General features: G+C 46.4%; 1 protein-coding gene across 1 annotated transcript; it reads right to left on the bottom strand.

Annotated features, from left to right (window-relative positions):
- Window positions 1-905: 905 nt before the first annotated feature.
- STYXL2 (serine/threonine/tyrosine interacting like 2) lies at window positions 906-13098 on the bottom strand. The gene is made up of 5 exons (XM_037377937.1): window positions 12986-13098; window positions 10495-10589; window positions 8771-9002; window positions 7791-8008; window positions 906-5617 (listed from the first exon to the last, which is right to left on the bottom strand). The coding sequence occupies exons 1-5, from the start codon at window positions 13093-13095 to the stop codon at window positions 2775-2777; spliced, it is 3498 nt and encodes a 1165-aa protein (XP_037233834.1). The 5' UTR covers window positions 13096-13098; the 3' UTR covers window positions 906-2774.
- Between the last annotated feature and the right edge of the window lie 340 nt (window positions 13099-13438).

The raw sequence follows: 13438 nt of genomic DNA, 5'->3' as shown, positions 1-13438 counted from the left end.
TATGACTGCTCAGCCAGCATCTTAGATGGCCTCTCCCCAGCAAACCATTTTTATCTCCCTTTTACACAAGTGAACTAATAAGCCACCTACCTCAATGAGTCAGCAGAACCCACTTAACCCTTTCCCAGAAGGGTCAAAACTCACTATCGAGATGGTTTGGCTCAGGCTTGTTACAGAACCATATTCTGCCCCTCGGTCTTGAATAATTTATTTGTGCAGCAGACCTAGATTACTGTTTAAATCAAAATGCTACCCAAACAAAGGCTGTGCTGTACAGTGCAAAATGAAACCAATTACTACATCATATAACGCTCATCTTCTACAGTGTAAGATGCCCCCTACAGTACCGCAGAGGACAGACCTTTCTGTTGAGAACAGCAGCCAGGCACAGAAAGCAGGAGAGAGGTTTTTCAGAGGGAACCAGCCTTTGGTAAAAAGGTAAAGTCAGTGCCAGAAGGTATTGCACACTTCCGCTTTGATCCATCGAAACGGAAGAGCTTTTCCAGACTGAAATTAAAGCATGCTCCAAATATGCATAAGCAGAGTTGTTTTCCACAGAGCGCCTTTACCAGGGCTGAAGAGGAAAACGCCTATCCTAACACGCACTGCACAAATTCAGTATGAAATCTCAGCGTGGTGACAAAGCCTGAAACTCCACTACTTCAAAAAAATACACCTCACAAAAGTATGCAGAAATAAGGGATGTATTGTGTTACATACTATATTGTGGTAGAAGTGCATTATAAGCCTTATAGCATCTCTGAATGCCTGAAACATTAACAAGACCATGTTCCTTGTGTACGTCAGAAATGTAATCTGAGTTTACGCCAAAAAAAAAAAACCCAACAAAAAACCCAAACCAAACCCCACCCCACAGCAGTAAAATCTGTTCTTTCTCTTATTTTTGTACCCCTATTATTGTTCAATCAACGGATTTTGAGACTCCATTCACCTGACAATAAGTAGCTATCATTTACCCTAGTCCTGGCTGTCAGAAAGAGTCATCTTTACCTTCAGAGAAGCGGAGATAATGTCTAATCAGTGAGTTATAGTTGAGAGAAATGAGTCTAACTTTAGGAAAATTGGCAGCTGCATTTTGTTATCAGTAATCATTATTTAGATAGCATTGCTGATGTGCCTGGCCTCACACAGACCAGGACAAAGACCAGGCCCTTGCCCTGTGGAGCTTACTGTCTATATTACAGAAATAAAATAGGGAGAGGTACTAACGTAATAATAATGGTGAGCTCGAAGCATCGCAGTGGGAGGGAGAAGGGATGACAAGAAAAAGAAAGACAAAACTTCCTGTGAGGGAGCAATACTGCATCATCCCTCCATTGTCGTTTTACACTCAGCTCTGCCAGAGGGCTTTGTTATTTCAAAATACAGCCTGTACAGAAGAGGGAGCAGATAATTGCAGAGTAGAAATCAGGATAAACTGGCCTAGGTGTTTATAGGAGAGGGGTGGAGGATGTTGACTGGTGACAGGGAGCTGGGGCACTTGGATGCATCAAAGACACAGCGTCGCACCAGCCAGGCAGTGAAGCTGTGGCAGGCTTGGCAGGTCGTGTCACACAAGCTCACAAGGCTCTGCAGGGCACGGCAGGACCTGCGGCTCAGAGCCTGGTGTACTCCGTTAACATGGAGGCTGTGCCCCCTCCGCCCATTCCGAAAAGCAGGCTCTGCGGCTCACATACAAACACCACGGTACCTGTAACACACCAGCCTAACCTGCCGTCTCCTAAAAACCAGCGTCCAAGTGCCACCTTCAACAGACGCACACTTTGTCCTTAGGCACGTGGTGCCTTATACCAATGCTTTACTTATACATCATTCTATTATGAGGTCAGTTTGTGTATCACTCTTATTCTTTTAAGGCAATCATGTTGAAAATTAATACATGACTATAGGCTGAGCTGCATACGTAAAACAAACTAAAGCCAGTACTTCAGAAACCCAGCCTAACCTAACACTAACCCTAACCCTAACTCCAATGCCATCGCTTTAACTACATTAGAACATAATTTTTAGCTGGCTGATAATATTACCGCGTTTGTCCTTTGTTGACCCAAAGTTATTAGCAGGAACCAACCATGCCGGAGCAGAGGTGACTCCACCTAACAGAAAACAATGGTACCACAGGAATACATTCGTTACTGCATTGAACTTCTAAAAAGAAGGAGGCATCTTCTTTTTTCTAGTATTTCACTTTGCTTCTGCTACTTATTGAGGTAAAAACAGTACATGTATTCTCCTGAACTGTTACTTCTGTAGACATCCGTAAGACCGGTGCAGAAAATGGAGCTTACCTGGCAGTATCTTCTTAGCGGTATAAAGTAACACTGATTAAGAGAGGAACATTCAAGTTCCTAGAAAAGGCTGTTGGCTTCTTCCATTTATGATCAAAAAGATCCTAGAAAAAAATATGTCCAGTCTTTAACGAGACTAGGAAATTGAAATAACCAAAATGGGATGTGATTGGTCTTTTGAATTGAGGTGCCACCATTACTTGCTTTTGCTGCTGAAACATCGTCTGGCTCCTAATGGCTTCTAACATTGTGTTCCTACCTACATTGATCATTTAACACTAGCATCTTCTTTCTGACAAACCACAAACACTTCCAAAACTTGACCTCTTCCCTTTATCGCTTTTGATTAAGAAGAGAACTATCTGCAGGAAATGCCCTACAAACCACAAAGGATTATCAGAAATATAATGATGAGTGATTCAGGGACTCTGTGGCTCTGCTTGCGTTCCTATAATCTGATCTTGGTCACTCTTCCCTTCGCCGCCGGAGCTTTGCCGTAGTTTCTTCTAGTCGGCTTCTCCAAGCAGCGATAATGGCATCATCATCCATCTCTTCTTCCTCTTCTTTACGCACGCTTCGCCTGTACTGAGAGAACTGTCTAGATGCAAATCTTTCCTCACTTTGTTCCACTTTTGCCTCCTTCTTTCCATCCTCTTCAGACTTTGAAAAGCTCTGGGTGAACTTCCTCTTAGCTCCAAATTCTGATATGTCCGACCTGGCCTCCTCTTCACACGCCTCCACATGATGAGATCTAACTCGACTCTGTGTAGATGACTCAGGTGATCCAGAGTCAAAGGACGGTTCAGGTGTTTGGCTGAAAACAGGCAGCTCTGGGCTCTTTTCTCTGGAACTTGTTGTCTCACTGACCCTTGACCTTGTGAACTTATACATCTTTTTGTCCTCTTTGGCAGAAGCAGAGGAAAATTTTGACATGGTTCTCAGTGAATCTCCTTTTGACTCGTAGGAAGAACAGCTGTCTAGCTCTTCTCTTTGGGATCTGGAGAACCTGTAACTGGATGTTTCAGAATCCATCTCTCTAACTTTGGATGATCTGCTGTATTTCTCTCTAGCCTTCTCACTTTGATCATAATATGATGGCGGTTCTCTTTCTGCTCTCAGGCCACTGAGCCACCTAGTAATATCGTTCTCTGTCTCTGACTTTGGTGCACCTGTGTTTGCAGGTTGACTGGACAGATCGAAGCCTGTATCAGTTCTGTCAACATCTGCTTGCCAGGGCCGCCTGTGGCTGCTTGCTGTACTCTCTCTGTCATCTTCTACTTCGTTTTCCTCTCCTTTGGTCACCTTCTTTTTAAATAAAGTGCTGCGTTTATTGTCTCTGATCACCTTTTCAATTTGATAATCTGACATTTTCTCTCTCATTTCCATTTGCATCTCCTTCTCCTTCCTCCTGAGTTTCTTTAGGTCAACATGATCTGCAAAGAGGCTGTACAGTGGCTTGCTTGTCTGTGTTGTCTTCAGGTTTGAACTAGTCCCTTCTGTCCTTGCGCTTGCTGAGGTACTGCAAGACAGGACAGACTGCGACTCAGCCCTGTGCGTGTCCTGCTGGCGAAGCTGAGAGGTAACAAAAGATGAACCACTCTGAGCACTGAGAAGAGAAACCTTATCATCATCTACACGCCTGCCGATGTCTCCTGACATCACGCTGGAGGCCATGGCAGATGATGGACGGGACAGCATCATGATCTCATTTTGCTTTTGAGCAATGGTTTCACTGACCACGTTAGCGATCCAGTTCTGAATGCTTGCCATGGAGATTGTGTCTCCTGGGCCAACTGCGAGATTGGGCAGGGGTATACTTGGCGTCTGAGGCTGGATTGCCCCCGTGCTGCTCCTGGTCTGTGATAACGATGAATTGTTTGTCTGCACGCTCAGTGCAGAAGCTGCATCCTCGGCACCACTTGCAGAAGGTGCTGAGGGCCAGAAAGCTGACAGTGGGATACTCCCACTCATCGTACTGTCTGTCTCCCAGCTGCACATGGACTGGCTTTCTTCTAAAACTTTCTTTGAACGTTCAAGGAGCTCCACACGCCTCTGCTTCTTTTTAGCTGAAGCAGAATCCTCAATTTTGGCAAACTCCACAAATTCCTCCTTGTTTTCATTGCCCACCTTCTTCTGCCGCTTCATCTTCCACGCCTGGTAAGCTGTCAGGTTAATATCTGACAAACTCTTCCCTTCTGCCCCCTCCCCATCTGCTTGGCTGCCATCTTCTGCTGGAGACGGTGCAGATGATGATGATGGTTCTAGATCCTTCTTGTGAAAGCCAAACTGGATCCTCTTGATCTTCCACCTTTCTAGAGGGGTCAACTTGTCTTTGTTCTTTTGGCAGAAATTGTAAAAGGAGCTACTGTCTGAAAACACACTCTCCTCATCCACATCCCTCTCCTTTTTTCCTGTTTCTGGGGAATGTCTCTCCCCACAGTTTCTGTTCTTAGAACGATACCTCTGTGCAGCTTCCTTCTCGATCTCCAGAAGCCTCTGGTTCCACATGTCCCAAGTGCTCTCTGAAGACATAGAGCCTGTGCGGCTCCTCCTCATGCTGCTAAAGCTACTGGCTTCCAGCTGTTGTTTTAGGGTTCGAATCTCAAAACTGCTCACGCTCTCAACGTCACTGAATTCTCCTGATGGGTGAGGTCTTCCTCCCATGTTGAAATCTCCATCCTCCTCCCTGGGTGGACCCTCCATTTGGTATTTCTCATTTCTGCGCTGCCAGTCATGGATCCTCTGTTCCACATCCTCCTCAGGTTGTTCCCCTTCCTGATCTGGAAGCTTTGGAGATGTTCTTCTTCCACGGTTAACTCCTGGCTCCTTTGCAGGCAGGCCTTGCTTCTTCCTCCATTCCTCATACAACTGTTCTTCTTCCTCCTCGCTGATGAGGGTGGAGTGTTTGGAAGCCCAGCTAGTTTTTCCCACTGATGAAGAGTTCATAAGGCTATCCAGCAGGCTGCTGGTGTCCTCTTCTTCTACTGTGATGGAGTGGGCTTTGGCTCCCGTGATGCTTTCTGAGTCCCCAGCTCCAGACAGCTGGGAAGAAGTCCCTGCAGGGACAACAGGACTTTGACTAGGAGTGACTTCTTCATCTCCAGTATGCTCCAGCTCTCGTTCCTCCAGTAACTGTTCGTTGAGCTCCCTTAGCTGTTTCAGAAAGCCATCGTTGGGGTAAATGGCACGCTTCTTTCTCAGAGTCATCAGAGCCTCTAGGATGGTCATATGGTGGTAGATCATCAGATAAGCAGCCACCAGCACAGCTGAGCGACTGATTCCCATTTCACTGCTGACCAGGATTTTGCCTACAGACATTGAATACAAAAGTAATTAGCTATTTCCAGGAACACAGAGATCTTGCTCCGATACGTAGCACAAAAGCATTCTCTGAACGGTGTTAGATTATATGTTTCAGTGCCTGAAACCAATACTAAATATTTGTTAACTTTATCTTAATAAAAATCTAGATAGGTATGAATAAAAAGCACATTCGTTTCGAAATCTGTGAGCAGTCACTTTTTACAACAATCTAAATAATATTTGTATTTTCACCTATACTCTTCACTTCCCCAGATAAACGAAAAGCTTATAATAGGCATTAGAAGGACAAGTGATACAGTGTTCTTGACCTGCTGGCTGACTTAGGGGACGACATTTAAGCTTTCCAGGCTTCAGCTTCCACATACGTAGAAAGGGAGATATTAGCATTAGCCTCCAAGAAGGTATTGGGAGGATAAGCAAATAATTTTTTTATAAGGCGCATTATAGGACTTAAATACAATTTCATATTCATCTAATTACATTTTTGCCAGAATCCAGATCTGCTGTTTTGCAAGGTACACTCAGCTACACGTAGACTGGCTGGAGGCCAGAGTCACAGTATACCTGGGAATAGGAGAAGCAAGCAGCTAGCGGAAGAGAGCTGATTTTGACTCTGACAAACTGATACAGCTGCTTCAAACTGCTGGGACCCGCTGTTCTGTAAACAGTGGCTGCAAGAGCTAGAATCAAAGCTGAGGATCTGCTTTGTTTCCTGGCATTTACACAGAAACCACCTCCTGCAGAAAACAGCTTTGGCAAAGAGGAATCATTCTTTAAAGTTACTTTTATAGCAAACTACAGTTAAAGAAAAGCTTGTAAATATGAAGAGAATGTAAATGATGCTTTCCTAGCTTGCAAATAACTGAAATTACTGTTTCTACATGTGTGATTAACTCCAGTTTAATCAAACTGTTTGCACTGAAGCTTTATGAAGCCAGTTTAAACACCGCCTTTCTGACTGCTGGTATGGTACTGCAAGTATTTACCTAAGGTACCTATACCTACAATCTCAAAGCGTCTTTTACACCTTTCTTAGTATCTAGAGTCTCAGTTGCCTTCCAAGTGTTTTAACAGCCCGTAAAGCCTATCTAACAGCTCATCAAAAGGGGGAGATCTCATTCCTCTGCTTTTTTTCAAGGCTCTTTTGCCTCAGTGCCTCCCTCCATGTGTGGGCTCTGGTACTCACCTGGCCCTTTAATGAGCCAGTTCAGCTCACTAATCCAACGGAAAACCATCTCTTCCCTGCTGGGCTGTCATTTTTGCTGGGTTAGTAAGCTGAAGGGTCGATGAATGCCAGCAGCAGTAAGCATCTGTCCTATGCCAAGGGTAACAACGGGAGTTATGATGAAGAACATAGGTGGGTAGAGTGTCCCTCCACACGTTGTTGGTGAGCTATTAAAATCGGTTCAACTTTTCTTGTGTGCTAACAAAACTTACCACTTTTCTCACTGTCGCTTCTACTAAGAGGTAACCTGTTGTGCTTCTACAAAAATTAAATGCATTGAATACATATATGAAGAATACCAGTGATATCACTGGTTGTGGTGTTCATTTTCATATTGAATTCCATAAAGATGTGTATCCATTGAAGATGCAACAAAATGACCAGTATGTGCTGGAGCTCCACAGAATAACAGTTGCCATCGAATTGGAGTCCGGCAAATTATACAGTAGCCTGGGTGTAGACATCCAGAGGCTCAGCCCAGCTGTTCGGATTGTTCTAGTAAATCAGCCTGTTCTATTGTAGCAAGCATGCTGGCAAAACTGAAACTCATGGTGTGCAGGAATATATCAATACATGTAATATTAGCTAATATCAGTATAAAAAATAACATTTATTGGAGCAGGGCTTCACCTCTTTGCAATGGTAGGGTACTTTCAAAACAGCTGAGGGAAGTGGCTTGCAGCCAGTTTGAGTCCCAAGGCATGGGGCTTGCAGCAGGGGCTGCTGAGCTGCCCCCTCTCACTCGTTTGCCCCCTCCTGTTTTGAATGAGGCTTGGCAGAAACGGGCAAGAACTGTTCACCGTAATGGATGCAGAGGACAACGTATCTGCCTTCTACCCAATTACAAATGCGGCATCGGCTGGTTATCAGCGTAACGCTTCCACCCATTAATTCCCAAGCAGTCTGGAACCACCACAATCTTCTCCTCTTACCCCTGTAAGTCAGCAGTGCTTCGTCAAGGAACTCCGCAGCTGGGCGGAAGTGTTTGGAGATATCCATATCTGGAAAATCGTCCACTTCAATGCCCATGTATTGGATATTCAGACCATTGTAGAAACCTGGTCCTGTGTATACACCTGTACCATGAGCTGCGTTCAAGACATGTGTGATCCCCAGTCTCTTCAAACGGCTTTTATTCACTGCAACGCTTCTTCAGAAAAGAAAAAACAGATGTTAGATACCAGTGCTCCTATTTTGGGTAGGGGAGCAGCTGTCTGCTACAAGGTCTGCAGAGCTCCCAGTCTGTGTTACTCATCCAACACACAGCTCCACTCAGACCTTAATGTCCTTTCAGAGTTCTACAGGTATTCCTTCCCAGTACTCACTGGGAAAAGAAAATGAGAAACCTGCACTCAACAGTAGACTTGCATGCTCAGTTTCCACTGCAGCTTGATTTTAAACTCATCCTGCCATCCTAGGTTCTGGCTGTTTACTTATTTCTCAATTTTTATCACTCTGTAATTGATGCTTTACACTATATCCCTTTCTAATTGTCTGGCCACTTGCACAGTTGTCTCAGACAGCTGAGCCATGGTACAGAAGACCTAACCGTTTCCACTTCATAGTTGCTACGGTATTTCTTTTTTCACTCTCTTTTACATAACGAAGACTTTAGTCCCCATTTCAGGACCAAACTCCCACCAGAACAGTGTAATTTGGGCTCATTTGCCTTTTCCTCTCCTAAATTGTGGAAGCAACAAAATAGCACAGGAAAGCTGCTGATTCTATTCCAGAAGTATTTACTTTTCAGCACACAGAGGTTTTTGTGAGCGTATCTGAAAAACACTGTGGGGCTCTCTAGGGATGCAGGGTATTAGATGCATGTAATATATGTTATGCCTTCAGTGGTTCCATCTGACCCTTCCCATCACTGGGAATCTCATGCAACTTCATGACAAAAGCTGGCACTCACTTTTCTGCTATGAAGACATTAGGCCAGACTTCATCCACAGCATCCCTGGGGGTCTCCAGCCTGTCCTTCACAAGTGCCCTCTGCAAGTCCATCACACATGGTGTGTTAAACAAGCTGGTGTCATCAATCTTTTCCTTAACTCGGTTGTACAGGTCTTCCACCATCAGCTGCCGCGCAGACTCTAACATGCTGGGACACACTGAATCTACCTTGGTGTCCGTTGTCTTCAGTTCTGGAATAAACTGACATTGTAACTAAGAGTATGTAAAACCAATGCAAATATATGACCTGTTGTCCTCGTTTCAGCTGGGATAGATGGAATTTTCTTCTCAGTAGCTGGTGCAGGGCTGTGTTTCGTATGTGGTGTGAGAACAGTGTTGATAGTCACTGATGGTTTCAGTTGTTCCTAGGGAATGTTTATACTAAATCAAGGACTTTTCAGTTTCTCGGGCCCTGCCAGCGAGGGGGCTGGAGGGGCACGGGACACTGGGAGGGGACACAGCCAGGACAGCTGACCCCAACTGGCCAAAGCGGTATTCCTTACCATGGGACGTCATGCTGGCTATATAAACTGGGGGAAGAAGGAAGATGGGGACATCCAGCATTATGGCGTTTGTCTTCCCGAGTCACTGTTCTGTGTGCTAGAGCCCCGCTGTCCCGGGGATGGCCGAGCCCTGCCTGCCCGTGGGGAGTGGGGAACGAATCCCTGGGTTTGCTTTGCTTTGCTTGCGTGCGTGGCTTTTGCTTTGCCTATTACATTGTTCTTATCTCAGCCCTTGAGTTTTACGTTCCTTCCCGATCCTCCTCCCCATCCCTCTGCGTGAGGGGCAGCGAGCGACCATGACCCTGGGTTGCCGGCCAGGGTTAAACCGCAGCACCTGTCATTCTTTGTTCCTGGGACAAGCCCTGTGGCCTGCTTTTTTTCCCAGTAACATCACACCATCCCGTCTGCAGTGTGTGCCTGCACATGCTTTTCTAGCAGCCTCAAGGTAGTTAGCAATGGGAAGAGCATATTGCACTGTCCTCTCAGCCCAGAGACCCACACCGGCCAAAGGCCTGGGAGTTACGTGCACGCTTGCTCCAGCCCCAGAAGAAGGTGGCCGCTCCCTAAAACTTCCCCAGGTGGGGAATTGGAGACGGAGGTGCTGATGTCTTCTGCCTCATATCCAGTGACAGGACCTGTGGGAATGGTTCACAGCTGTGCTGGGGGAGGTTTAGACTGGCCATTAGGAAGCATTTCTGCACCGAGAGGTGGTCAAACACTGGAACAGGCTTCCCAGAGACGTGGTTGATGCCCCAAGCCTGTCAGTGTTTGAGAGGCATTTGGACAATGCCCTTAATACCGTGCTTTAGCTTTTGGTCACCCTGAATTAGTCAAGCGGTTGGACTAGGTGATTGTTGTAGGTCCCTTCCAACTGAAAGATTCTGGTTTAATCTGTTCTGTTCTATTTTATTCTATCCAGCTTGTGGCAGCAAGCAACCAGCAGTCAAACTGTATTCACCACTGTGGTCCATGATTCTGCCAGGTTCAGTGCACAACTTCAAAGGAAGCCACCAAACCTTTCTGTAAATTGTTATTTCTTTGTGGGTTTCACCTCTACCTCATGTGGAGTTTTCTCATAAAGGCTTTTTTATCATTTTAGGATCTCTGGATGAGAAAGGCAAAACAAGTGCAACTCAAGACTCTGTTACTTAGACAGTTCTTTTACCCTTCCTCTTCTTACCTTCATTGATTATTTGTTTGGCAGCCACAGCAGATGACAGGTGGATTGGCTCCATGAAGATGCTCTCGGTATCGGTGTCCGATATCACTGAATACCTGCCAACCAACCATGCCGCCTGTCAGGCAAATGTCCTCTACTGGGACCCCATCTCCAGGACTTCAGCCCTTTTCACCCATTCCAGAAGAAAGCAGCAGAGAACTGGAGCAGTGAGGATCTTTTGAAGCTCCAGCTCTTCTCCCACCCCTCACCCCCACTCTGCTCTCCAGGATGGCACTACAGGCTTCAAATATGCCTTGCTATCCAGTGTTTGCAGGATACCTCCCATGGGGAGGAGCTGCAGTGGGCTGGGAGCGCAGGACAATGGAGTGGTGAAGTTTCAGGGTAGAGAAGATCAGTGTCTGGTCTGAGACTGGGAGGGGGATGGATCACAAGGAACAGTCTCGCAAGTAGCTCTCACTTAAGACAGACATACATAAACATTGTCCTAACTAGAATTTATTGAACAATTCAAAACAATGATGCTAGAAGGGTGTTGGGTTTTTTGGTTTGGTTTTTTTTTTTTTTTCTGTTAGCTAACTGCCTACGAGCATCCTTTGAGTTCTCACAAGCTGTAAGGCAAGCATTAAGATTGAAGCTGTGAATCTCTCCCTCAACACTCAGTACATTGGTCACTTCATTAGCCTGAATCTGTGGTCAGTCTCTCCACTCACATGATGGTGTCTAACTGCAGCTCAGAAACAACTATGAAACCCACAAACACCTCTGAAGGGAGTTCTTCGACACACAGTATGATTTACCTAAGTTTTTGTTAAGCAAAAAAGGGCCACAATCTTGAAAACATTATTTTCATCTGGGTCCACCTGCACAGTCCAAGCAAATCTTCTCTTCTTCCTCAGACTATCTTAAAATATTTTACAGAGCTTTTTCCCTGATGCACACCCTCTACATTTCCTTCCAGATAGATGGTACAGATCATCGGGACAAGTTTGCTGCCATCACAAAAGATACTTGGCAATGCAGGCTCGTGGTACTTGCAACATGTTTTGTTTAATTAACGCAGGGGAGGGAGGGCAATTAATGTGCAGTCAAGGTGCAGCAAAGTGTCTGGAGAGTTAAACTGCTTTCATTCTCCAGAATCAAAATGGAAGGCACCGCCATCGGAAACCAGTTAATGGTCTCGTTATTTAGTGGTGTTCCAGCACTTGTCAACCATGACGGAAAGTAATCCCTTTCTAGCTCTTCAAAGGAGTTTATGAGGTGAGCAAGGGGACTCTCAGCCTCATTTACAGGACATGACACACATTTGCAACTATGCCCTGCCTTTAATTCACTTTGCTGTAAAGGTTGCCTCCAAGCTCAATCAAAAGATAACAGCTGGTAGTCATCCGCCCCCACAGCCTCAGCACTTTCACCTGGGGCTGCCCCAAGCAGCCATGAAACACACAGGTGCAAACTGCCCCAGCCTGGATGCTCCAAGGGTTTCGCTCTGGTTGGGAAGGACCTTGGCGTTTTCATCATTGCTCTCAGCATTGACAGCAAGGAAAAAAGGGGAGGGGAAGGGGGAAGGGAAGGGAAGGGAAGAAAATAAACTGGAGAGGTGCTTCTATTCATTTTGAGTGACTGATGAACAGTAGGAGAGTGATTTACCAAGTTCAATACATAATTTTACTTTATGTGAGCTCAGTGAACTTCCTAAACAATTTTAAAAAGCATGTAGTTAAATGAAATAAGCACTCTATCTTCATTTTTCTGCAGTGCTCCACAGTTAATGGGAAACATTTCATAACCTCCTACTTGCTGAAGGGCCACTGGGGCAGGTTGTTTTTAAACTCGATCCTTACTCCCTGCCTTCAGCTAAAGCATCTCAAAGTGTACACAAAGCCCTGAAGAGCATTTTGCTTTAGGAAAAGAGTACTAAGGGATGCATTTTTCCTTATATTAGGTGAAAACACATCTAATCATGCTTGGTTTGCTTGAGGTAACTCAATTTTTGCTTGCACTGTGACAGCCTCCTGTTCAGTGCCTGAAGCCAGTAGCCAAAGATGCGCTGACCCAAACCCAGATTTGAAGTTCCTCAGTCTCTCTGGGGCTGGGAAAGGTTAATATCAACATTAAAAAATCCACAGGTCCTTATAACGGACAGGAAGACAAGGCTGAATTTGGGAAGAGTTGAAATCTGGATCAGAAGTTTCAGCGCGCGGGTGGACGCGAGAGGATGAGACAGGGAAGAGCAACGACACCACCCCATAGGAACGCCTTCTGCAATTAATCCCCACTGCGTGTGTGTACTCTCTCAGCGGGATGGATGAATTAGTGCAGGAGCCCTGTCTCTCCCGCCTGTCTCCCTGCTCGTATGCTAACCCCTGCCTCAGGGAAGCGTCTCCATCCAAACGCCTGTGCGGAGAGGAGGTGGCGGAAGAGGAGGGAGGGCAAGCTGCTCTACCGCCTGCTAGCAGGAGGCCATGGCAGTGCCCGCCGCAAGCATACTCACAAGCTGGGTGAGGGGCTGCGGAGATAGTGGGCTTGCACAGCCTTCACGTCTGGTCCCTTCTCCTCGTCGGGCACCGCCTGCTCGCTGTCCAAATCTCTGCCGCTGGCCATGGCGGCTGTGAGAGGATCCGCTATGAGGGGAGCACGGCAGGAGAGAGGGCCGTTACAGAGGTCCACGTGGGAGCCCATCCCTCGGCCACGGGGTGGTGGTGGCAGGGGGCGCACAGCAGAAGGGGCTCCCACATCTTGCTCCCCAAACCCTGCAAGGAGCCCCTGCGGCAAGCCAGCTGCACTGGCTCCTCTGCCAGGGTGCCTGCCGTTCCCCAGGCCTCGTGCAGCTCCCTGGCTGCTCCCCAGCGAGCGCCCATGCCCTTCTTGCCTGTGAGTAAGCGTGCAGGAAGGCCAGGAAGGAAGGGGTGGTGGGGCAGAAACTCTATCCCCTCCCTGGCCAGCT

This window comes from Falco rusticolus, chromosome 2 (assembly GCF_015220075.1).
Source record: "Falco rusticolus isolate bFalRus1 chromosome 2, bFalRus1.pri, whole genome shotgun sequence".
In the NCBI taxonomy this organism is placed as follows: domain Eukaryota; kingdom Metazoa; phylum Chordata; class Aves; order Falconiformes; family Falconidae; genus Falco; species Falco rusticolus.
Note: the sequence above shows the minus strand (reverse complement) of the source record. Positions and strands in the feature narration are given on the sequence as shown.